Below are 27,106 nucleotides of genomic sequence, written 5' to 3'. Positions count from 1 at the left end.
AAAAAAAAAAACCACTTCCACTTTACCCCTCCGTTCGTTTGAAATACCTGTCCAGCTGAGCCTTAAATTTATTTAGGCTATCAACTTTCACAACAAGGGATGGAAGTCTGTTCCACCAACCAACTACCCGCTGGCTAAAGGCAAATTGCCACACATCTATCCTACATCTGTCTTTCCTCAATTTGAATTTATGCCCTCTCAGGTGATTATTCTGAGCGAGATGAAGAATCCCATCAGCATTGAGCATGCTCAAACCATTCAAGATTTTATACACCTCTATCAGATCACCTCGCCGGTGCCTACTCTACAGACACTGTAATTTGCAAAACTTAAGCCTTTCTTTGTAAGAGCAACCCATTGTTCCATTCACTAATCTTGTTGCCCTTCTCTGTACTCGTTCCAGTAGCTCTACATCCTTCTTGAAATGAGGCCTCCAGACCTGTATACAGTACTCAAGGTATGGCCTGACCATTGCCTTATACAAGGGAATAATTACCTCCTTATCCCTGCTAGAAAAATTCCTGTATATCATTGACAAGACACCATGAGCTACTCTTGCAGCCCGTCTGCACTGCTCAGAGAAGTTCATATCTACCTGCACAATTACCCCCAGGTCCTTTTCATTCTCTACCACTGTCATGTAGTACTACAGAGTTGATACGTTGCTCTGGGATTGCTGTTTCCCATATGTAGTACTTTACATTTGTCATTGTTAAACTTCATTTGCCACCTCTCAGCCCATCTGCTCAACCTTTCCAGATCCTCTTGCAGCAGCATAGCATCAGTAGTATCCTTAACAACCCTGCCAACCTTTGTATCGTCTGCAAACTTGGACATTAAACTTGATATACCATCATCAATTTTATTTTTAAATACAGAAAACAATAATGGACCTAACACTGAACCCCGAAGGACTCCTCTAATAACATTACTCCACAATGAGCAGTGTCCATTGATTACCACTCTCTGTCTTCTCCCCCTCAACCACCCCTTTATCCATAGCAGCAATTTGCCTCCAATGCCACACTGCTCCAATTTGTACAGCAGTCTTCCATGTGCAAAAGTATCAAAAGCCTTTCTAAGATTCAAGTATATAATATCAAAGTTATTCCCTGCATCCAGTTCTTTTGTGACTGTATCATAGTGTCCAATCAAATTGGTCAGGCAAGACTTCCCCTTAACAAAACCATGCTGTGTCCGAGCTATAACTGAAGTCTTGCCTAGAAGATCCTGCAGTGCTTCTTTAACCAGTGCCTCCATCAATTTTCCTGGAACAGAAGTTAAACTCACAGGTCTATAATTACTTGTGTCAGCCTTTGATCCTCCTTTGTGAATTAGGGTCACATTTGCACATCTCCAGTCTATGGGTACCTCCCCTGAGTCCAAGGAAGCTCTCTTAATTATGGCTAAGGGTTCGCTTACTTCCTTTGCTACCGCCTTTAATATAACTGGATAGATCCCATCCACCCCAGGTGCCTTTCTTGTGTTTATATTCAACAATTTCTCCTCCACTTTACTCTCAGTTATTACAAGATTATGTCGCTTACTGCCAGAGTTGAATACACCTCTGGCATTCCCCTTGCTGAATAATTCCTCATGTGTGAATGCCAATGCAAAATATTCATCCAGTTTGTTAGCTACCTAAGCAGGATCATCAACAGTTGAACCATTGATATCAAGTGGACCAATCTGATTCATCCCCTTCCTTCTAGAGTTTACATAAGTAAAGAACTCTTAGTTGTTTTTCTTTTCATGGTTAGGAGTATCATGTATTCTGGTAGGTAAATGAACAATCTGTGCGTGGTTATTAGTAATTGCAAAAGCCTCAGCATCTCGAGCAGCTGGGTCGATGTGACTTGAAAATGGAAGCCAGCTGGAGTTGTGAAGATTACCAAGGAAAATTACCTCACTGTTAGGAAAGTTGGACTGCAGAAAGTCAAGTTGCAAGGAGAGGAAGTCAAAGAGCTCCAAGTGATTAGTGGAGTTGGGAGAACGGTAGAGACAGCAGATGAATTTGACAGAATGAGGTAGAGAGATTTTAAGCCAGAGAAGACTGAAAAGAGGAGAGCCCAAATTACCAAGTCTCTGACAGGGAATATTTAAACAGATATATGCACAAGTACCACCTTTGAGGTGAAAGGAATCATACAGTGAATAATTTGAGCAACTGAGATGAGCAGTAGTTGAATCAACCGATAACTGAGATTCTGTCAGAAAAAGTACATGTGATTTGGCAGACTGCAAGTGGAAATGGAAATAGTTGAGATTAGAACTGGACCACATATATTTGTGAAATGAAGTAGGAAGTGTTTGGGAGGTTTAGATCTTTTTGCAGATAAGCTTACTCTATTAGTTTTACAATTCATGGTGTATTCAATAGTAAGAAAGAGTGGGGGGATCATGCTGTATGAAGAAATGAAATTTTTGGATATGGCGTGCACATGATAAGAATATACCCAGATCCTTGACATAACGTGGCCTCGACAATACCCCCCACATACACACTACTTCCTCTAGCAGAGTAGAGGTAGCAAGATTATACAACAGCTGAACCGGAAACCTCCTAGAGAGTTACCAATAGGTTCAGACCGGTGTACTAACTAGTGGCCAGCCTGCGAACACTGTTTTAGAGCTCTATCCTCGAAATGTAAGGAATATTGGATCTCACCGCGATGTTCATCATAACCTCAAAAGTCGTCAATCATACTACATGATGGAAGAGATAGGGGAGGGTTGACCGGAACTTAGTTCTAGAGACTAAACATGGGTTGCACCACTTCAAGCCTCCAATAAGCAAAGTGGTGGTATTGCACCGGTTGATGCAATACCACCGCTACCTCTGCAATACCTCCAGCCTCCAATAAGCAACGTGGTGGTATTGCACTGGCTAATGAGAGTCATCTACCACCTAGTATTGCCTGGTAACACAGAGGGGTGGCATTTCTCCGTGTGGTGTGGGTGCCACACCACAACCCCTGCTTACGTTGGTTCACACCTGGGCGATCACCCACACAGTGTGCTTGCGCATGGCGGTTATATCTAGGATTGCGCCTCCGTAGCCAGGTGGGAAGGAGCAGCAGTGCGTAGCACATGCTTCTTGATTAGACCGGGGTTCGAGCCCGTCACCACCAAATACAGAGGATGTGGAAAGATCAGGGAATGATGACCGTATATCCTGGAGCAATATGGCCTTAGATGCTAATGCTCCAAAAAAAAAAAAAAAAACAACAACAGCATATCTAGGATTACTAATAGTCCCACTGTCGTGAAGGTGCAAGCAGAGGATTTGACTGTTACTGACCATCCAGACTTCACCGAAATTGGGTCCACTTGACTTGAGTGTGACCCGAATATCAGTTCCATCAATGTTTTATACTCCCAGTTAGCAAGTACAGCTTGTCTGGCAACTGAAGTTGAAAGTTGTGTTGAGAAAAAGACATAACATGGCTGTTCATCATGAGCTAATAAATCTGAATAACACATAATTAAACTTTGATTTGTTTAATAAATTTTATTGTATGAAAAGTTCTACCTAAAATAACTTGAACTCCCACACAATACTTAATGATTGAATATTTCTGAATTCCCTATTGTATCCCGTTTTCAGGCTTAAAGATTGAGATATATATTATTGAAACCAATATTACACTAAGTTAATTTTTTTAAATGTGAAAAATATAAAGAAGTGTATAAAGCTCAAGAGAAGAGATGGACACAGCATCTGTATTGTAGATCCATTCTGTGTTGATCAGTGTGCATTTTTACTTGCAAATGTTAGGGAAAGGATGTGAAAAGATGGTGGTGGGGGAGGCACTCTTAAAAGTATTCCATTCTGTCTAAGGATTGGCTTCCTCTTTTCCGAAAATTATATACAGCTATGTACAGTAAGTCCCCGACTTACGTAACTTCGGACTTATGTAATTTTTTTTTTTTTTTTTCAGGTTTGTAAAATTTAAAACAGCAAAAAAATAAATAAATAAATAAGCAATCAGTAATGATGAATTGTACACACAAATTGCACAAGTAAGATACTGAGTAACAAGCTTAAAAAATAGGAATGAAGAGAAGATTGTGAAAAAAAAATTTTTTTTTTTTGTTTTTTAATACGACAAGATTTCAGTGGAGGGGTCACATTTCACCATAATAACATAAAAACCCACAGAATTTCAGCTATTGGTATTATCGCAAATGCATTAAGATCGAGCTTGCTACTTGTTTATAATGAATTTCACTAACAGAAAAGCCCAAATAAATCAGAAACTGAAAATTGTCTTTATAGTTTTATGGTAGTGACCTCCAGATATATGTACTTTAGTAAAATGTTAGTTCGTGTGAGGTGATAATAGTGTGTTTTCGCCTTAACCCTGTAAATTTCATTTCATTTTGTCTGTTATCATGGCGCACACTTAAAAGAATAGTGACAGCGATAGTAGTAAATCTGGTGCATCCGTAGCCAGGTGGGCAGGAGCAACACTGCGTAGCACATGCTTCTTGATTAGACTGGGGTTCAAGCCCGTTACCACCAAATACGGAGGATGCGGAAAGGTCAGGGAATGACCACTGCATATCCCCGGAGCAATATGGCCTTAGTTGCTAATGCTCCTAAAAACCAAATAACAACAACAACAAGTAGTAGATCTACCAAGATAAGGAAAGCAGTAGATTTGGATCAGAAAATTAAAATACAGTAAGAAACCCCCCCCCCCCCGTATCTACGGGGGATACGTTTCAAGACCTACCGTGGATGGCTGAAACTGCAGATATAAGCGAACACCTGCTGACCCCATATATAACATGATTTTCTTGTACGTACATATGTATAATAAAGTTTAATTGATAAATTAAACACACAGTAAGACATTACCAACATTAAATACGATAATAATAAAATACAGCAGACTCTTGATTTACTGGGATTGGATTAACTGGGACACTTTAAACTTAAAACTCCAAATTAAAAAAAAAGAAAGAAAAATCAACCAGAAATCATAAAATTCAAGTAATAACTAGAATAGGTATAAACAGATAATTTGCAAGTCGTAAATAAGTGACAAGAACCGGCATTATAAGTTGTCATTGGGAGATTAGTGTACCTATTATCTTGCAACCTCCGCTGTCTTCACACCTACCACTCAAAACAAAAAAAAAGAGACCAGATGTTTAGTTTGATTTATTATGTTGCGTCGATTGTTGTGTTCTGTCGCACCGGAAAAGGACAAATTCTGTTTTGTTATTTATGTGAGGGATGTCTTTTATGGTAACTATTTTTTTTTTTTTTTTGTTTAGAAATTGCAAAAATGATGGGCAAATGCAAAAATTGTGCTTTCAAATTAAACAAAAACTTGAAATTATTCAAAAGTTTGAAAACGGTGTGGCCATTAAATCTCTAAAGAACTATTATAATGTTGGTGATCAAACCATACACGACATTGTAAAAAATAAAGGGAAGTTATTTGATTTAAATTTTACATTTTAAAAAATAAAGGAAAGTTATTCGATTTAAAATCGACATTGTAAAAAATAAAGGGAAGTTATTCGATTTAAAATCGACATTGTTAAAAATAAAGGGAAGTTATTTGATTTAAAATTGACATTGTAAAAAATAAAGGGAAGCATCCTGCAAGTAGTACGTACTGAGTTTTTTTTTTTCCGTTGTTAACCGCGGGTAACTGAATCAGTGGATACCGAATCAGCAGATACAGGGGCACAACTAATAAGGATGTATGAAAATAGTAAACATTAAAAGTATAGTGCGAAATTTAGATTTGTCAGTTGCAACAGTGAACGCAATAAAAAAAGGACAAAGAAGAAAGAATACGAAAAGTGGTGAAGGGATTGCACCAATGAAGTCAACTTTAATAACCAAGGCTACAAAATACATATCAGTTTTTACAGTACAATAACATGCATTTTTTCTTCCTTCTATGTTTTTCTAGGAAAATTTTTCAACCCAACACTCACATTCGATTGATCCAGTTAATACATTATATAAAAGGTTCAAGTTAAAAACGTGATATAATAAATTTAAAATATTGCTAATTTAATCCTATTTTCTAAAACTAATCTTGTATTCAGTTCCCATTATCCACTCGTTTACATCGTTTACCCAGCTAACAATCCAGGTATGTTGAACCAACGGGGATTAACACACGCTTCTATAGCAGAAATAACATGACACGTAATGAAGATAGGGAGGTAGGTAGTATTAGAAACTCTCCACATTTTATGATGGAATTAGCCACACCACATAACGACATGATATTTAATAATATAGATATGCAGGAAAATAATTCGAACCTTAGTGTTGTAAATTTATCCTCGTATAATTTATCTACAGTTCAAATAAATCTCTCTTAACAAAGGTCTTAATTATAATCTGCCACCTATACATCTTCCGAAAAAAGAAACAGTAATTGAATTTGAATATAGTTTAAGAAATGCTAAAATACAGCAGATTAGTAACGTTATCAAAGGGCCCGAAATTATCAAAAGAAGAAAGAATCGAATTACAAAAATTAAGAAAAAACGATGGTATTCGTTTATATAAAGTTTTTATATAAAGTTTATAAAGTTTTTAATACAAAGAGCTGATAAAAAGGGGGCACTGTGGTTGTCTTAAACGAGGTGGACTATATTGAGAAATTGAATAATATTATATCAGATAATGCTACTTATAAATTGGAAAATAGTAGAACGTTTGATAACTTGATAAAACAGTACAATAACACTTTAACTGAATATAGGAAAAAATACTATATTACGATGGCAACACTAAAGAATTTTAAAGGAAGAACCAATAATGTACCTACTTTGTTTGGACAAATAAAGTTGTGCAGAATGGCTTATCTGATTAGACCTATTGTCTCTTACAAAAATTTGGCCTTTGCATCTCTGGCATCTTATTTATATGAAATCATAAAACCTTTACGTTTTATATTAAAATTCAGCATAAAAAAATTCAGATTCACTTTTTAAAAATTAAAAGACAAAAAGTTAGATAATGATGATAAATTGTTAAAATAATGTAGATGTTGAATATTGTAGATATTGAATACAAATGTAGATGTTGAATATTTGCTCGATACATTATGGGATTTGATTAACAGTAATTCCATGATGTTGAATAAAATGAAGTTACTAAAAACCAAAATATTTCATTTAATCAGAATTCTTATTCAGGCCAATTATATTGATTTTCAATCTAACATTTATAGACAAATTTTTGGCCTTCCCATGGGAATGAGTCAGTGGTCTAGTTGCAGAAATTTACTGTAACAATATTGAACAATTATATTTAAATCCGTATGTTCCCAGTTTAACATTTTATGGTAGATACCTAGACGATATCTTTGTTATTTCACAGGAAAATATTAAACAAAATACATACAAGACTTAAATTCACTTTAGAAGAAGAGGTATAATTTTCAACCAATTCTACAATGCATACAGAATAGTTCTATGCATGAACCTCTTAATGATGAACTAAGGGAATTTGCTTCAAGATTTTTGAACAGGAGATATTCATTAAGTAGAATTGGGAGCATTTAATGACAGGCAAAACAAAAATCTGAATCAGTTTCACTTAGTAAAAACACTACACATAAATATTTTATTAAGGTTCCTTGTGTACAGCAGTGGTATAAGCAGTTTATTAATATTTTTAAAAATACGGAATTTTAAATAGTATCATAGGCTGTGATACACAGCCTACGAATAACTCTAGACAATACTGAAGATGAAGAAGACTACCTCAATCTCTAACGTGTCAAGAACTAATGTAGTCTATAACATGGCAAGAACTAATGTAGTCTATAACATTGCATGTGGTGAATGTAACTCTTTTGAAATCGGTTCTACCTAGAATTATCTTTCTACGTGAATTCAACAACACCAGGCATCTGTGAGGCCGAAAAGGATAGGTGTTCTAAACTTTCCTTTCACACCATCCAGAAGAACCATGTTTTTCTTTTTAATGAGGTGAGTGTAATTAATATACAAAATGAATACATAAAACTCTTAATAGCCAAAACACTAGAAAAGAAATTAAATTCAAATTCAATAAATGTACGTAGACCATTCACTATTTCGGACTCGTGGACCTTTATGCGCATGTGTGAATAACTCTATTTGCATTGGTTAACAAAAATAATTTCGTCGAATGTTGCTTATTTTAATTGAATTCGATTTTAAAAGAGAGTGGATTTTGTTAAGTGTGTTACTTTACTTCTTGTGAGCACGGATCTCAGCCGAAATAATCTGGTCACTTATAAAGAAGTTTAGTCAAAAAGATTTTAATGTAGAATTTGGCAATTGTCTTCGGTTTCCAGTCTGTTTATTGCTTGTTGGTTTAGTTTTGGGTTGGTTGTTGTGCATCAGCTGCACTTTGCTCTTCCTTCTTGGCAGTGAGTGGTTAATAAGAACCGAATACAAGATTAGTTTTAGAAAATCGGGTTAAATTAACAAATTTTAAATGGATTATATGGTGTTTTTAACTTGGACCCATACTCACAAGATGTGAGCCCCTGGGGTTAAATTATGTGCCACTCCGGCTACTTCACCGCTGTCCCCATATACCGGGCTAGCCGAGTGGGTAGAGTACCTGCCCGGCAACCCAAAGGTCGCGGGTTCGATTCCCGCCTCGGGCTTGGATCAAAGTACTGCAAAAACCTTGGGAGGTGCAATATGGCCACAGAAGCCGATGCGCCAACAACTACCAAATCAAAAAAAAAAAAAAAAGCTGTCCCCATATAAAGTTTTTAATTGAACTAATTAAAAATATACAACTATTTTTCTATATATATAACTGATATATAAAAAAATTAAATGTAATTTTAAAATAAAAGTTTCAGTGGATGAAAAAAGGTTTCAGTTGATGAAAAATAAGTCAAGTATGACAGATGCACCTGCGCATCTATTCATACATACACTGATGAGCCAAAACATTATGACCAGCAAGTCGTTATGCAAATCGAAGCAACTGCAGGTGAACTATGGCACATGTGCAGGTCGGGACACGGTATAAAAAATACCTGACACTGAGCTCCATTAATCAGTGTTACTCTTGTTCTTCAGATGGGAAAAGCAGCAGACTTAAGCGAGTTTTACAAAGGCAAAATTTTAATGGCCAGACGACTGGGTCAGTGCATTTTGGAAATGGCATGGCTGGTGGGATGCTCATGGTCAGCCGAGGTTAGTACCTACCGAAAGTGGTCTGAGGAGAGAAACCCCATGAACTGCCGTTGACATGTTGGATGACCACAGCTCATCGATGCTTGAGGTGAGCGAAGGCTCTCCTGGATGGTACGTGGCAACAGAAGGGCGACTGTGGTGCAGTTAGCCAGTAATTGGAATGCTGGTGATGGGAGTAAAAAAAAAAAAAAAAGGTAAACTGCAGCCATTATCAACCAACTGCAGGATGGAAGGATTCATGTTGAGGGAAATGGACCATAATCTGCCACACTGGTCCAGTGCAGGTTGGCAGATCGACCGTATTTAGCAGTCAAGGGCTTTGAACCCCAGTCTACTCAAGGAGCGTGTGCTACTGCACTCCCGCTCCTGACCACTTGGCTATGGATGGGAGTAATGTGCCATGACACATAGTATATCGAACCCTGCTGGAAATGGGGCTGTGTAGCCGCAGACCGCTCTGAGTGCCCATGCTAACCACAGTTCACTGGCGGCAGTGCCTACAATGGGCATGCGAGCATCGAAACTGGACCTTGAGTGTTTGGAAGAAGGTCGTCTGGTCCAATAAATCACATTTCCTGTTGCATCATGTGGATGGCTGGGTATGTGTGCGTCGTTTACCTCGGGAAGTGATGGCGGCTGGATGCACCATGGGAAGAAAACAAGCTGGTGGTGGCGGTGTCATGCTTTGGGCGATGTTCAGCTAGGATACCCTGGGTCCAGTCATCCATGTGCTGGGCACTCTGGCATCTACCACCCATTTAAACATCATTGCTGACCAGGTACACCCTTTCATGGCAACGTTCTTCCCATCTGGTGGTGCCCTCTTTCAGCAGGATAATGCGCCATGCCACACTGCCCGGATTGTTTGAAACTGGTTCACGGAACATGAGGAAGACTTCCAGGTATTGCTCTGGCCTCCAAATTCCCTGGACATCAATCCCATCAAGCATCTGTGGTTTGTGTTGGAACAGCAACTCCAATCTGCGGTGTCTCAACCACGGACCTTATAGGAGTTAAAGGATTTTCTGGTTACGTTTTGGTACCAGATACCACAAGACACATTTAGAAATCTTGTAGCGTCCATGCCTTGCCAGGTACGAGCTGTTTTGGCTGCATATTGAGGACCAACATCATATTGAGTAGGTGGTCATAATGTTTTGTCTCATCGGTGTATATATATCTATCTATTCATACATACTAATATATTAAAAAATATATGTGTAACTAATTAATTGAAAAATATACAGGTTGATTTAGGAGGAATAGTAAATATTTTGTATTGAGAGTATTTATTCTGATATATATATATTATAGTATTTATTCTGAGTAAAAAAGTTCATGTAAATGTGTTGAAATCTCACTGGATATGGAGATACAGCTGTTTGAAACTGGCACGCACAGCTCCCTAAATCAGAGTGACCAAGATGCAGTTATAACCTGCCTCTGTTTGGTGTTAGAAATGTTAAGAATGCCGCACATCTTCACATTTGCTGAATATGCTGATATGGTGTTTATCTATGGTTTTTGTGGTGGAAGTGCTACTGCTTGTAGAGAATACCATCGATGGTTTCCTAACCGCAGAATACCGGATTCAAGAGCATTTACACCAAACTGCATGAAACTAGTATAGTTCCCAGTACTCATATTCTTCTGAACATTTAAATGAACAAAATGTGGATTAAATAGAACACATTCTTCAGTCGGTAGAATGTAGTCCTACTATTAGCAGATGAAAAATTTTTACGCATATTAGTGTTCCACAGACAAGAGTATGGTGAACTTAACTGCTTGTATCCATGGCACCTCCGTAGCCAGGTGGGAAGGAGCAGCAGTGCGTAGCACACACTTCTTGATTAGACCAGGGTTCCAGCCCTTCAACACCAAATACGGAAGATGCGGAAAGGTCAGAGAATGACCACCGCATATCCCGGAGCAATATGGCCTTAGTTACTAATGCTCCCAAAAACAACAACAGCTTGTATCCATTTCACATACAGTGGCTGCAACACCTTCAACCAGGAGATGGCACACAGCGATTGGAATTTTGTCAGTGGGTAAATGCTAGTTGCCTATTAATTCCATTAATACTGTTCAGCAATGAAGCTACTTTCACCCATGACAGTATCAACAACATCCGTAACTGTCATAGGTGGTTGGACAGAAATCCACATGCCACTGTAGAAATAAATTTTCAACATTGCTTCTCTGTAAATGTGGTGTGGTGTGGTATCATCGACAATCAGTTGATTGGGCCTGTTGTGTTACAAAAATCGTCTTACAGGACCCATTTACCTAGAATTTCTGCAAAATGAACTTCCACTACTATTGGAGGATGTTTCCTTGTCTACAAGGATTGGTATGTACTTTCCGCATGATGGAACGCCTGCACATTATACCCATCTGGTGATACAATATCTAAATCGAACTTTCCCTGAACGGCCACGGTGGTCCTGTTTATTGGCCACCAAGGTCTCTAGACCTCACTCCATTAGATTTTTGTTTGTGAGGATCAATGAAAAGCACAGTATACAAAGAAAAACATTTTGGATACTGCTGTCCTCATAAAGGAATGCCAAGACGATCTCGGAAAAACAACACACAAGGGTTGCAAAGTGCACTGATGTTGGTGGTAGAATTTTCAAACATTTTTTGTGAACTGTCAATAATTTGTCAATAATTTGTGTTTTGTATCATTCAAAAAATCAATAAATACAACAAGTCATTCATCGTTCTTTAATGCCTCTTATAATGGCTTTGTGTGTACCATTTTCAAACAGCTGTATCTTTGTATCCATTGAGAATTGGACACATGTTTATGTGAACTTTTTTACTCTGAATAATCAATACTATAACCTCTCAAAATATTAACTACTCCTCCTGAATCACCCTGCATAACTATTTATCATCATTCTTCTGAGGATATTATGTGGTTTTTGTAATTTTGGCATATCGGACATATAGTAGTGATATTTTATTAGTCATTCTTGAGTTACATAAAACTGAACTTACATAAGAAGTCCTGGAACGTTACTTTTAGTATGTTGGGGACTTACTGTATTGAAATACGTGTGTATGGAGACTGCACCTTGAGCTTCTTGGTGATATCGGCAGAAGGGTGTCCATATGAAGAAAGACTTCGAATATGTGGGTTGCTCCACTTGGCAACTAGGCACCTTAGAAGAGACTTAATTGAGGTGTTTAAGGCTCTGAGAAGCTTAAGTAAAATGAACGCGGGCAAAATTTTCACAATTATAAATAATTCTAGAACCAGGGGCCATAAATTCAAGTTATATATTCATATATTCAAGTTGGCCAGCAAGTTATGAATTACTGGAATAAGTTACCTACATGGGTGGTTAAGGCTGACAGTTTAGAGAAATTCAAAGGTCAGCTGGATAGTTATTTACAGGAGGAGGGAAGCACACAGATTTTTTATTTCCTTTTTGTTTATTATTTATTTTATTTAATTTTTTATTAATATTATTTTATTCTTTTTTTTTTTTTTTTTTTTTGGCTATTGCAGCATAGACTTCCTTGCGCCATATGGCCATTACTAACACTAATACAAAACTAAATTAAATTGCCAATGTAAATTGTGTTGTAAATTGCACTTTACGGTGGGTCCCCACCCTGTTCAACAATGCCCTGGCTACACTGTTCTTATGATGACAAGCCTGTGCTGAGCTATAATGAACGAATTGGCCACGGCACATAGGCTTTCTATAGATCGTTGTTTTTAATCTAGATCCATCTCTGCTCACCAAGACATCCAGAAATGGGAGGGACCCAGCTTCTTCCACCTCCGAGGTAAATTGTATAAATGTGGAAAAGCTGTTGAGTAAATTGAGCACCTCATCTTCCTTTCCCTTTTTTAAAATAGTGAAGGTATCGTCCACATATCTCCTCCACTCACGCATGGGGAAATCCAACTGATGAAAAACCCTAGTTTCCAGTTCCTCCATCGCCAAATTGGCCACAATGGCACTGATGGGGGGAACCCATGGCTGTGCCATGGACCTGCTTATACATAAATTTTTGAAACACCATGGTAGTGCTTGCGAGGCAAAATTCAACACCTTTACAAATATCATCAATGCTTAGTGAAGATCTAGCACTAAAGCAATCATCCCGTTCCAAGGCCGAACTTACACAGTGCACCCCATGTTCAATGGGGATACATGTGAACAAGGATACCACATCAAACGAAATCATGAGTTCGTCTTCACCTATAGATTGGCTTCTTATAAAGTTCACAAATTCCTTGCTGTTCCTGATTACTAAACTGGAGCGTCCCACTATAGGAGAGATGACTCCAGCTAAAAATCCAGATAAAGCATAAGTGGGACTACCCACAAATGATACTGTAGGTCTCAACGGAATGCCCACCTTGTGCGTCTTTGGGAGGCCATAAAACCGAGGTAATCGACAACCTGAGGCATGAAGAGACCAATAAACTTCTTTGGTTATTTTACCAGCCTTATGCCATCCGTGTATGATGTTGTTGACTTGAATTATGTGGATGCACACACACAGAAACACACACTGCATTCTGTGGCAATAAAATATAAAGTATGTTTAGTCTTCTGTTAGATAAGTATAAGTACTCTATTATATAAATCCAGCAATGTTTATGCCAATGTAATATTGACTGATAACCAATTAGTTATATAGATTGATTGGTTATCAGTCATCATTCAGTCGATTAGACAGACAGGCAGACAGACAGAGAGCATGAAAGATTTTAATACAGTTGGGTAGATTATATCATTTAATATTATTTGTACTTGGTAGTAAAATATAAAATGCAAAATAATATATTGTAGTATTTACATAATACCTAATTTCTTTTATTTTTCATATTTTGTCATGACCTTTCTAGCATATATGAAAAGCTGATTACTTATTGTGGAATTGATGAACTTGGTACAAATTATCCACCTGTAAGTATTCATTAAAGAAAGATTTCTTAATTTTAATAATATACCCTTTAAGTCTGTTTCCATATATGCACATGTTCTCTAATGAGGTATAGTAAACTATCAATTTTACAGACCTTGATGATTTAACCATCATCAGCCATTTCAGTCCACTGCAGGATGACAGCCTCTCCAGCAACTTTCCAGTTCCTTCTGTTTTGAGCACTGGCCATCCATTTACTCCCACAAACTCATGAATTTCATCTATCCATCTCCACCTTTGTCTTCCAGGTTTTCTTCTAGCTCCTCTTGGATACCATTCTGTTATTTTCTTAGTCCATCTGTCATCATGTCTTCGAGCTATGTGTCCTGCCCAAGACCATTTTAGTTCTTTAGTTTTGATAAGAATGTCCTTTACTTGAGTTTGCTGCCTAATCCGTGTGTTTCTCTTTTTTTCTAACAGTCTGATTCCCAATATGATTTGTTCCATTCTTCGCTGTGTAGTTCTCAGCTTCTCTTCCATTCTTTTGGTGAGTGCCCAAGTTTCACTTCCATAAGTCATGGTGGGGAGTATACATTGGTTCATTATTTTACGTTTCAGACAAACTGGGATATTGCTCTTCAGTATGTGACTATATTTCCTGAATGCTGTCCATCCAAAATTTATTCTTCTCTTGACTTCCAGCCATTTATCATTATTATAGCTAATAACTTGTCCCAGATAAGTATATGACTCCACCTTTTCAATTACTGCTCCTTCAATCATTATTTCCCTTTCCGTGGCATACTTGTTCATCATTACTTTTGTTTTAGCCATATTCATCTTTAGTCCAAAATCCTTACTAGCTGTGTATAACTGATTAAGTTTTTCCTCTAATTCTGTGGGATCGTGGCTTATGACCACAATGTCATCTGCAAATCGTAAATGGTTTAGGTACTCTACGTTCACATTGACTCATTTCTGCGACCAGTCTAATCTTCTGAAAGCTTCCTCAAGGGCAGCAGTAAACAGCTTTGGAGATATTGTGTCTCCTTGTCAACTCCTTTCTCAATTTTAAATTTCCTACTGTCTTTGTCTAGTCTAATAAAGGAGGTAGCACTCATATATTTTCTTCAAAATCATAATATATGGGGTATCAGTGCCTTATCTTTCCAGTGCCCGAAACATTGCCTTCTGCTGTATGGAGTCAAATGCCTTTTCATAATCCACAAATGCCAGGCATAATGGTATTTTATATTCATTTGCTTTCTCTCTTTTTAGCTGTGATATTACGTGAAGGTGATCCATAGTTGAGAATCCTGTCCTAAAGCCAGCATGCTCTTTCGGTAGAATCAACCGAAAGAGCATGCCGAAAGAGCAACTATTCTTTCTAATCTGTTAGTAATGACCCTTGTGAACAACTTGTAGATGTGGGATAACAAGCTAATTGGTCTATAATTTCCAATTTCTGATTTATCTCCTTTCTTATGCAGCAAAACTATGATTGCATTATTCCACTGCTTAGGCATCACACCTTTTCTAATGCACTTTGTGGAGAGCCTTGCCAGTTTTTGTGTTATGTCTCTTCCTCCCAATTTTAACAACTCTACAGTAACTTCATCTTCCCCCCGGGGCTTTCTAATTCTTCATTTTCTTCAATGCATGTTCTACCTCATCAGGAAGAATATCAGGTATGTCGTATGTGCTGCTACTTTGCAATCCATCTTCCCTACTGCTGGCATCATTCCCTTGCTCCTTGTATAATTCTCTATAGTAGTCTTCTGCTATTTGAATTATGCTTTCTTTGCTGTTTATAAGTACACCATCGCTATTCTTCAGTTTCAGTATCATTTGTCTTTCTGTATTACTGCTCATGGCTGCTGATTTAAATCCTTTGTTTTCCCTTAATGCTTGTTCTACTTTTCTTGTGTTAAATCTTCTTATGTCCTCTCTGAGTCTCTTTCTAATGGCTTTGCATAACTCAGTATACTCAATTTTCTGCCTGTCAGTGTTTTTCTTGCTTTTTGTTTGTCGAAAAATCTATGATTTAATAGATGATAAAAAATTGACTAGCACTAAAGCATATCATAACCAGCAGTTCCTATATATCTTGATTGTGCTCATGAGATAGAGAAAACTGGGAATTCGCTATCATATCATTAAGTGCTCATCTCTGCCCTGTTTTTTTTTTGTATGATAACTTCACTTACAGCATATCATCATGACTAATATGATAATTGGTGGAATGAGCAATGGAAAAGTATGCATTGTGACATCTTAGAAATTAAAGCTGTTAGAGAAGTGAGCAGGGGCATTCCTAGGGAATGGGGTGCCCGGGTGCCAATTGAAATTTGTTGCCTCCCCTCCTCAAAAATATTTATATATTTTGTTATATATATATATATATATATATATATATATATATGGGTCTCCAATATTTATATGTTATAAATATTGTTATAAATATTTACCTATTGTTATAAATATCAAAACTATTTATATACACCGATGAGCCTAAACATAATAACCACCTACCTAATATGATGTTGGTCCTCCACATGCATCCAAAATAGCTCGTACCCAGCGAGGCATGGACGCTACAAGATTTCTAAATGTTTTGTTGTATCTGGTACTAACACGTACCCAGCAGATCCTTTAACTCCTGTAAGGTCCGTGGTTTAGATGCCACAGATCGGAATTGCTGTTCCAATGCAAACCACAGATGCTCAATGAGATTGATGTCTGGAGAATTTTGACGTCAGGTCAATACCTGGAAGACTTCCTCATGTTCCGCGAACCAATCTTGAACAATCGGGGTGGTTTGGCATGGCGCATTATCCTGCTGAAAGATGGCACTGCCAGAAGGAAAGACTGTTGCCGATGAAAGGTGTACCTGATCAGCAATGATGTTTAGGTGGGTGGTAGATGTTAGAGTGCCCATCACATGGATGACTGGACCTGTGGTATCCCAGCAGAACATTGCCCAAGGCATGACACTGCCGCCACCAGCTTGTATTTGTCCCACGGTGCATCCAGGCACCCCAGGTAAATGATGCACATGTACCCAGCCGTCCACATGGTGCAAGAGGAAACATCAATCAGTAATTCATTCAACCAGATGACCCTTCTTCCAATCACTCAAGGTCCAGTTTCGATGCTTGCATACCCATTGTAGGTGCTGTCGCTGGTGAACCATGCTTAGCATGGACACTCTGGGCAGCCTGCTGATACGCAGCCCCATTTTCAGCAGGGTTCAATGTACTGTGTGTGTTGTGACACATTACTCCCATCACCAGCATTCCAATTACTGACAAGTTGTGCCACAGTTGCTCTTCTGTTGCCACGTACCATCCAAGAGAGCCTTCCCTTACCTTGAGAATTGATGAGCCGTGGTCATCCAACACCTCGCCGGTGGTTCGTGGGTTTCCCTCCTTAGACTACTTTCATTAGGTACTAACCACGGTTGACCTTGAGCACCCCACCAGCCATGCCATTTCGGATATGCTCTGACCCAGTCATCTGGCCATTACAATTTGGGCTTTGTCAAACTTGCTTAAGTCTGCCTGTCTTATCAGAAGAACAAGAGTAACATTGATTAACGGAGCTCAGTATCAGGTACTTTTTATACCATGTCCCCGTACGTGCCGTAGTTACCTGCAGTTGCTTTGATTTGCATAACGACTTGCTGGTCATAATGTTTTGGCTCATTGGTGGATATGTTTTGTTTGAATATATTTAATATATATTCATATAATTATAATTGATAAACAAAAGTAATACAATTATATTTATAGACAATGAAATTTACATAATCACAACTAATAAAAAGGGTAAATTATAAATTAATTAGAAAAGAAACAATGAAGTAAAGGCTATACATACAAAACTATTATGTTTATACATATAAATTATATAACAAAGAAGAATACAATAATATCATTGTAAAAAACTAAATGATGTTTATTCTTCTTGATTTTCTTATTGAAAAATCGTTGACAATTTCAGAAATATTGAAACTGGAAACAATATCCATTTCACTAATGAGACTCAAATTTGTAAACCTTTCTTGTGTCATTGTTGATCTTAAATAGTTCTTTACTATTTTTATTTTGGTAAAGGTGTACTCTCCTTGTGTTATGGTATGTGGAGAGTGCACCTTTACCAAACAGGTAGGATGATAAATATTCATATTGCAATAGAAACATTGCAAGAAGATCGTTTGAAGCAACGCATCATATGCTTCCATGTTTGACTGTATAAAAATTGACAAATTTTCTATTTCTTCACACAAATCCATAGCATTGATGTCACTTTTTTTTTAAAGAAGGATCCGACAAATTAGTTTGTAAGTCCATACAATGTTTAATTTTGGTTACTTTATTTAGAGTTGGAAATGAATAAAGGTCCGATAAAAAATTAAAACTATTATTATGTACCTACAGTTGTTCAATTTCTCTTCTATTTGTAATATTGTCATATCTAGATTCTAGAATGATATAATAAAATGTTATTTTGTATGAAGCTTCAGGCGAATTTATAGGTTCATCATTAATTTCATAGAGACACTCATCAACCAGTGCAATACCATCACTTTGCTTATTGGAGACTTGAAGTGGTGGAGACCCATGTTTAGTCTGAAGTATGGAGACCCATGTTTAGTCTCCACAGCCAAGTTCCGGTCAACCCTTCCCCATCTCTTCCATCATGCAGCATGACTGATGTCTTTTGAGGTTATGATAAACACCATGGCAAGATCCAAACATCCTTACATTTCGAGGGTACAGCTCTAAAACGGTGTTCGCAGGCCGGCCGCTAGTTAGTACTCGACCAAACCTATTGGTAACTCTCTAGGAGGCTTCCGGAACAGCTAGTGTATAATCTTGCTACCTCTACTCTGCCAGATAGTGACTGGAGGGAGTCCGAGAAGTGTATATGCAGGGAGCATTGTCGAGGCCACGTTATGTCAAGGATCTGGGTATATTCTGGGTAAATTTCATTACTTCATACAGCATGTCCCACCCACTTTTTCTTACTATTGAATACACCATGAATTGTCAAACTAATAGAGCAAGCTTATCTGTGAACAGATCTAAACCTCCCAAGCACTTCCTAATTCATTTCACAAATATACGTGGTCTCAATTCTAATATCAATGATGAAAGTCCATTTCCACTTGCAGTCTGCCAAACCCCATGTACTTTTTCTGACAGAATCTCATTTATCGGTTGATTCAACTACTGCTCATCTCAGATGCCCAAATTATTCGCTGTATGATTCCTTTCGCCTCAAAGGTGGTACTTGTGATATGTCTGTTCTGATATTCCCTGTCAGAGACTTGGCAATTTGGAATCTCCTTTCTTTGATCTTCTCCTGCTTAAAATCTCTCTACCTCATTGTGTAAAATTCATTCATCTGTTGTCTCTACCGTTCTCCCAGCTCCACTAATCACTTGGATTTCTTTGACTTCCTCTCTTTGCAACTTGACTTTCTCCAGTCCAACTTTCCAAACAGTGAGGTAATTTTCCTTGGTGATTTTAATGTTCACAACTCCAGCTGGCTTCCGTTTTCTAGTCACACTGACCCAACTGGTCGAGATGCTGAGGCATTTGCAATTACTAATGACCTTGCACAGATTGTTCATTGACCTACTAGAATACCACACAATCCTAATCATACAGTCAACACGCTTGATCTTTTTCTCACAAACAACCCTTCTAAGTACACGGTTGAAGTGAGAGGTCCCTTAGGCACTTCAGATCACAACTTTGTGATTGTCTCTTCTCCAATGGAGCCTTTATCTCGTGGCTATTCCCAACCTCGTGTTGTTTGGCATTACACAAATGCAAAATGGGATGACTTGCGAGATTTCTTTTCTTCTTTTCCTTGGTCGGATTGCTGTTTCAAAACTTCTGATGTCAGCGTTTGCTCAGATCGTGAGAGTGAAATTATTCTTGCAGCAATGGAATTCTTTATCCCATGCTCCACTTTAAAATCTCATCCTTTATCTAAACCTTGGTTTTCCAATAAATGTGCTAAAGCTGTTCAAGAGAAGAACATTGCATATCGTAATTGGCTTGTTTCTAATTCTTCAGTTTCATTTTCTGCCTACACCAAAGCTCACAACAATTGTAAAGCAGTTATTAATCTGTCCAAACTAGAGTTTGAACAGGCTAAGAGTATAAAATTTGCTTCTTGCCCTAATGGTAGCCGAGCATTCTAGTCTCTTGCCAAAGCTATTGGCTGCAACTTTTGCCCATCTCTGCTCCCACCTCTGTCCAAATCAGATGGTTCTGTTGTCATTTCAGCCAAGAATAAAGCTGACCTGCTAGCATCCCATTTTTATTCCAACTCATGTATTAATGATCTTGGTAAAACACCTCCCACCATTCCCAAAACGCTCTATTCAATGCCTCCTGTGGTCTTCCGTCAAAAGGATGTCAGAAGGAATTTGACGAATCTTGATGCTAAGAAAGCTCCAGGTCTCGATGGTATTTCTCCACTTGTTCTCAAAATCTGTGTTCCTGAACTTACTCCTATTCTTTGCTGCCTTTTTTCACTTTCTTATTCCAGAGGTGTTTTTCCTTCTGCTAGGAAATTTGCTCATATCCAGCCAGTTCCTAAAAAGAGTGACAAATCCCTCCCATCCAATTATCTTCCCATTGCAATTACTTCTACTCTTTCTAAAGTAATGGAGAAATTAACTAACTGCCAACTCTTAAACTGCCTGGAATCCTTCCGTCTGATCAATGATCACCAGTATGGATTCCATCAGTGTCGATCCACTGATGATATTCTGTCTTATGTTACCCATTTATGGACTAATTCAATGGAAAAGTTCGGTGAAACACAAGTAGTTGCTCTTGACATTTCAAAGGCTTTTGATCGTGTTTGGCATAAAGGTCTTATAAACAAGCTTCCATCTTATGGTTTGCCAACTGTTTTTAGTAATTGGTTATCCAGTTTTCTCTCTGATTGCTCACTGAGGGTGATGGTAGATGGCTCTCTGTCTTCTAACTTCTCCTCTAATGCCGGTGTGCCCCAAGGTTCAGTTCTTTCTCCCACTCATTTCCTCTTGTATATTAATGACCTTCTATTGACTGGAAATCCTATCCATAGTTTTGCCAATGATAGCACATTGCATTACACTTTCCATTTTGAGAAACCTTGCCCTGCTCAATCAGCTTTAACTTCCCGAAAATCTGCTACCAATTCCTTAAATGCCGATCTTCAGGTAATTCTCCAGTGAGGCAAAGACAACTTAGTGGATTTCAACTCTTCTAAAATTAAGTCTTGTCTTATATCTCGCAAAAAGGATTCTTCTACTCATATGCTTACCTTTAGTGACACTCCGATTTCTAGGCAAAATGATATATCTCTTTTGGGGATTACCCTGATTTCTAATCTCTCTTGGCACAAGCACATTACAAATATTGCTTCCTCTGCTTCTAAAAAACTTTGTTTTCTCTTTTGCTCTCGGCGTTACCTTTCTTCCAAACAGCTGCTCACTTTGTATAAATCGCAAATCCGCCCTGCCATAGAATATTGTTCCCACATCTAGGGTGGTGCCCCCAAAACCTCTCTCAGGCTTCTTGATTCCATTCAGAAGAGGGCAGTTAGGTTAATTAATTCATCTCTAACAGAGTCTCTCCACTCACTGTCTCATAGATGTACTGTTTCTGCTGCATGCCTCTTCTACAGATACTTCCATGGGCACTGTTCTTCTGAATTGGCTTCTATAATTCCCACTCTCTCTCTTTCAAAACAGTCCGAACACGTGCCGCCACCAGTCAACATCCATTTACTGTCCAACTTCAAACTCACAGAACCAACTTTTCATCTTCCTGGTTTGTTCATTCAACTGCTGTTTTCTGGAACAACCTTCCTTCATATGTATTTTCTGAAAATTACAGTCTACAGAAGTTCAAGTCCAATGTCAACAAATATCTTCTTTCGTCTTCTCAACCTCCAACCCAAGCACGGTACTAAGTACTGTAGGTTCCAGTACCTCTCGTGTTTGGGGTTTACATAAAAAAAAAAACCTCATATTGTGCTCATCCTTCACAACGAGTTACCACGTATTGCACTACCTGGAATAAGTAATGCTTCACTTAGAGAAGATTTGTTACTTATTCTCGGTGCCTACCGAGAATAATAAGGGATAAGGTACTCTGTTATCCTCATACTATTTCTATTCGACTTAGGAAAGCAAAAAGGTGTAGGAAAGTGATAGTAGGCGAGAAAGAAATGCTGTTGAAAGAAGAAAGGGATAGTTACTCCCACTCACTGAATGAACTAAATTACAAATTCTCCAAATAGGCAACGCTTCCCCATCCTTCACAACAAGTTACCATGTATTGCACTATCTCGAATAAGTAACACTTCACTAATAGAGAAGACTTGTTACTTATTCTTGGTGGGCACTCACCCAGATGGTATCGTTTCAAAACTAGTTGGCTTTTCATCAGCTTTTCACCCACCAATGGGCAACTCATGAAGGATGAGCACTATATGAGATACAGTTGAAATGATGCCTTTCACCATACTACCGTAGTTTTTCTTTAAGAGTTGTCTATGATGTATCTGCACTGATATTATATAGATATAGAATCTTAGAATATTATGCCTAGTTTCATTTATTTAAATAATAAACATTAAAAAAATTTGGTCCCCGTTTTGAGTGGAATTTTCTGGAACCAGTTATCCTCAGATAACGAGGATCCCTTGTACTAGTAAATCTACCAAGAAAACGAAAGCAATCGATTTGCATCAGAAAATTTAAATAATAAGAATGTATGAAAATGGTCAAACATTAACAAGTATTGTGCAAAAGTTAGATTTTTCAGTGTCAATGGTGAACATAATAACAAAGAACAAAGACAGAATATGAAAAGCGGTGAAGGGATCGGCACCAATGAAGTCAACTAATAACTAAAGCTACGAAATGCATATCAATTTTTATAATACAATAACATGTGTTCTTTCTTCCTTTTATGTTTTCTTTTCTTACATGCCACTCCAGCTACTTCACTACTGTCATCAGATAATTGAACTAATTAAAAATATATAACTAATATATAAAAAATATATAACTAATTAATTTAAAAATATAACTATTTTTCTTCATTCTTGTGAGTATATTATGTGGTTTTAGGATATAGTAGCAATATTTTATTAGTCATTCCTAAGTTACATAAAACTCGACTTATGCAAGAAGTCCTGGAACGTATCTCTTACACATGTCGGGGACTTACTGTATTGTCTGCAAACTTGGACATTAAGACTAATATGCCTTCATCAATACCATTGATAAATATAGAAAACAACAATGGGCCCAACTACAAGTTCTGGGGTACCCTACTAATAACATTAGTTCACGAAGAGCATTTACGTTGTCTTCTGCTACTCAGCCATCCCTTCCTTTATCCATAGCTGCAATTTGCCCCTAATGCCATACTGCTCCAATTTGTACAGCAGTATCAAAAGATTTGCTGAAATCCAAGTATATGACATCAAAATTATTTTTTGCATCCGGTGCCTTTGTGATCACATTGTAATAGCCACTTGGTCAGACAAGACTTCCCCTTAACAAACCCATACTGTGTCTGATCTATAACTGCAGTCTTCTCTGGGGATGCATTGCTTCTGTAACCAGTAATCCCATTATTTTCCCTGCAACAGAATTTAAACTAACATGTCTGTAATTACTCGTGTCACCCTTAGATCTCCCTTTGTGAATTGGGGATACATTTGGGCATCTCCATTCCATGGGGACCTCCCCCGAGTCCAACGATGCTTTCATAATTATGGCTAAGGGTTTGCTTCCTTCCTCTGCTGGCTCCTATAATATAACTGGATATATCCCATCCACTCCAGGTGCCTTTCTTATGTTTAACTTCAACAATTTCTCCTCCACTTTGCTCTCAGTTATTACAAAATCATTTAGTTCCTTTGTTTTTCTTTGCATCCTTTGTCAAGGATTTCTCATAATCTGCCTTTGCTTGCCTAACCTTTGTGACTTCATTACAGACGAGCTTATGTATACCATAGGCTTCTGAGTTGCCTGATAATTTATATGCATCCAGTGCATTTTTGTTCTCTGCCACGAGTCTCATTATTTCATTTGACATCCATTTAGGTCTAAACCTTGAACAATATTTCATAATTGATATGAAACCCCTTGTAGCTTCCAAGATTAATTCCTTGAATCCTTCCCATTTAGTATTTTCTGTTGGTAATATCATCAGGTGGTCCCACTGTATAGAATTTAAAAACTGTTCAAGACCACTGTAGTCACCTTTACGAAAGCAACAACCCCTTCCTTTACCCTTTATCTGCAGATTCTTAATACATAAATAATCATCGCTGATAACCAGATCAAGAGTATTGCTTCCTCTTGTTGCCTCAATGATGTGCTACTGTAGAAAACGGTTATCCAAGAAATCCACAAAAGCCTTGCTAATGTGTGAGTGACCAATCTACAAGTTCCAATCAATATCTGGTAAGTTAAAATCCCCCATTATAAGACATTCTGATTTACTGGCTCACCCTATTTCTCTGTAAAGTTGTTCATTGAACTCAACAGAGTTATTAGGCCTTTAACACACCCCTACTCTCATTTTTTCTTTCCCAGTGCTTATGTCACACAAAGCTAACTTAACATTGCATTGTTCACCCATGTCAACTGGATTTACTGTCTTACATTTTATGTCATCTTGCAGCATCTTGAGACTGTGTACTGCAAGATGATCTGAGGTGTTTAATGCTTTAAATTGCTTGAACAAACTTGTTACTGATGGGATTCTTTCAGCTGCTCAGACTATATACACGAGAGGGCATAAATTCTAATTGAGGGAGGATGGTTACAGAATAGATATGCAGAAGGTTTTTTTTGTCTTCAGCCAATAGGTGGTTCATTGCTGGAGCAAGCATCCATCCATTGTTGTGATTATTATTTATGTGGAAGTGGATATTTTGAATAAATTCAAGGAAGTATTATACAAACTGTTGGAGTGGTTGGATAGGTGAAATGGATTTTTTTTTTTTGACTCATGCTTTATAAGCTTGCTTTCTTTCATCATTTGCCACTAGTGATACTAATACTACCAAATGCATACCTTGCATTTGGTAGTATTTGATCTATATTAAACCTCAATTGCCATATTTTAGCCCATCTGTCTGGTTTACCCAGAGCTTGTTGTAGTAGCACATCCTGGCTACTGTCCTTAACCACCCAGTCAAACTTTGAATCATGGACAAACTTTCTTATTCATCAAATTTAAAATACAGTGCACTCCCGATTAACCGGCCCCTATGAGACTGGACCTCAGGCCTGATAAATAAATGGCCAGTTAAACTGAAAACACGTGCAAAATACCATTTATGGGTTGTTAATTAAATAAAAAATATACAGCATGTTGTATATATATTTTTTATTTAGTCTATATACAATATATGCAGCATGTATATATATTTTTTTATTTAGTCTATCTCACCCAAACATCCCCTCACCCCAATCCAAGGGGTGAGATATGCTATTACAGTTCAGTTATGTGTTCAAAGGCTATTACAGTTCAGTTAGAATAGCACCTAAATGATATTATAAGAGCAAAACTTCATCTCTCTTTTTTTTTTTTTTTTTATGAGAGTGATTAGTATAGAAAGTAGAAAGTATTATTATAGTATTATTATATATTATATAATAATAAAGTATTATTATCTACAAAATCAGGAGCAACCAAACATTATTAAACCCAGGCAATAGCTATCAATTTTTTTACTTAAGTTTCACAGTTGGATAACTTTATGATAAAACTTCCAGTTTTGCCTCTTTTATTACCATTTAGATTCTGTGATTACATATTTAGTCGCACTTGTATTGATAAATTTATTTACAAAAATTTACCATTGATATATATCAGGCTGCACTCTAATATAATGTAGTTTAAATTCTGATAACTATCAATTTATTTATTTATTTATTTTTTTTATAGGAAACATATGACCCGCATAGCTGGGGGCCAGAATCATTTTATGAAGAACTTGGTAAGTTCCAACTTTTATAAGAAGCCACTTTCCAAATATCAGTATGATGTTTGGAAAGGAGCTTTATATAAATGAATATTAAAAATTTTATTCTTTAAAGTTATTAAAATATAGAATTTTCTTGTTCTCTCTTGACTAGCAGCCCTAGTCAAAAGAGAACAAGATTTTATTAGGACCAGAGCAGCTCTGGTCCTAATAAAGAATGGGACGGGGAAAACAATCCCACTACCTTATACATTTTCTTCTTCCTGTTGCTGGTGTTGCACTATAAGACACATTAACAGTACTGTTTACTCAAAGAAAAGAAAACTTATATGTCCAAAGAAAATTACTGCTATCTGGAAGGATGTAGTTCCTGAACATATCTTTCAGACATGTAGGTAATAGCTTTTTCTATTGTAGGTTTCTCAATCACTGATAATTTATATGCATTCCATGTATTTTTCTTCTCTGTCACTAGTCTCATTAGTTCATTTGACATCCATGCGGGTCTAAGCCTTGAATGGTATTTCTTGGTTTGTACAAAAAACCGTGTAGCTTCTAAGATTTCTACCCTGAATGCTTCCCATTTAGAATTTGTTGTTGGCCAGAAGTGTGTCAAATTGTAACAGGGAGCTAAATGATTTTGTTGAGAGGTAAGTGGAAGAAAAATTGAAGCTAAACATAAAAAGGCATCTGGAGTGGATAATATCCATCCAGTTACATTAAGGGAGAAAGAAACAGAGGTAAGCAAACCTTTAGCCATAATTATTAGAGCATCCTTGGATTCAGGGGAGGGCCCTATGGACTTGTGATGGACAAATGTATCCCCATTTCACAAAGGGGGTTCAAAAGGTGACATGAGTATTTACAGACCTGTTAGCTTGAATTATCTTCCAGGGAAAATAATAGAGTTACTAGTTAAAGAAGTAATTGTGGACCAACTAGACAGAAATATGGATAAAGGGATGATTGAGTTTGAGAAGATGGAGTGGTTATC

At 37.4% G+C, this 27,106-nt stretch overlaps 1 protein-coding gene across 2 annotated transcripts in view; it reads left to right on the top strand.

Moving 5' to 3' along the window:
• Positions 1 to 27,106, top strand: part of LOC150078566 (SAP30-binding protein) — a 142,407-nt gene that overhangs the window by 30,181 nt on the left and 85,120 nt on the right. For both annotated transcript variants that reach the window (XM_090385462.1, XM_090385463.1), the window contains exons 7-8: positions 14,069 to 14,129; positions 26,076 to 26,127. In XM_090385462.1, coding sequence (XP_090241588.1) covers positions 14,069 to 14,129; positions 26,076 to 26,127 — 113 coding nt within the window. The remainder of the gene's footprint in view (positions 1 to 14,068; positions 14,130 to 26,075; positions 26,128 to 27,106) is intronic.

This window comes from Mastigoproctus giganteus, chromosome 11 (genome assembly GCF_048544385.1).
Source record: "Mastigoproctus giganteus isolate SK-2022 chromosome 11, ASM4854438v1, whole genome shotgun sequence".
NCBI lineage: Eukaryota > Metazoa > Arthropoda > Arachnida > Uropygi > Thelyphonidae > Mastigoproctus > Mastigoproctus giganteus.
Note: the sequence above shows the minus strand (reverse complement) of the source record. Positions and strands in the feature narration are given on the sequence as shown.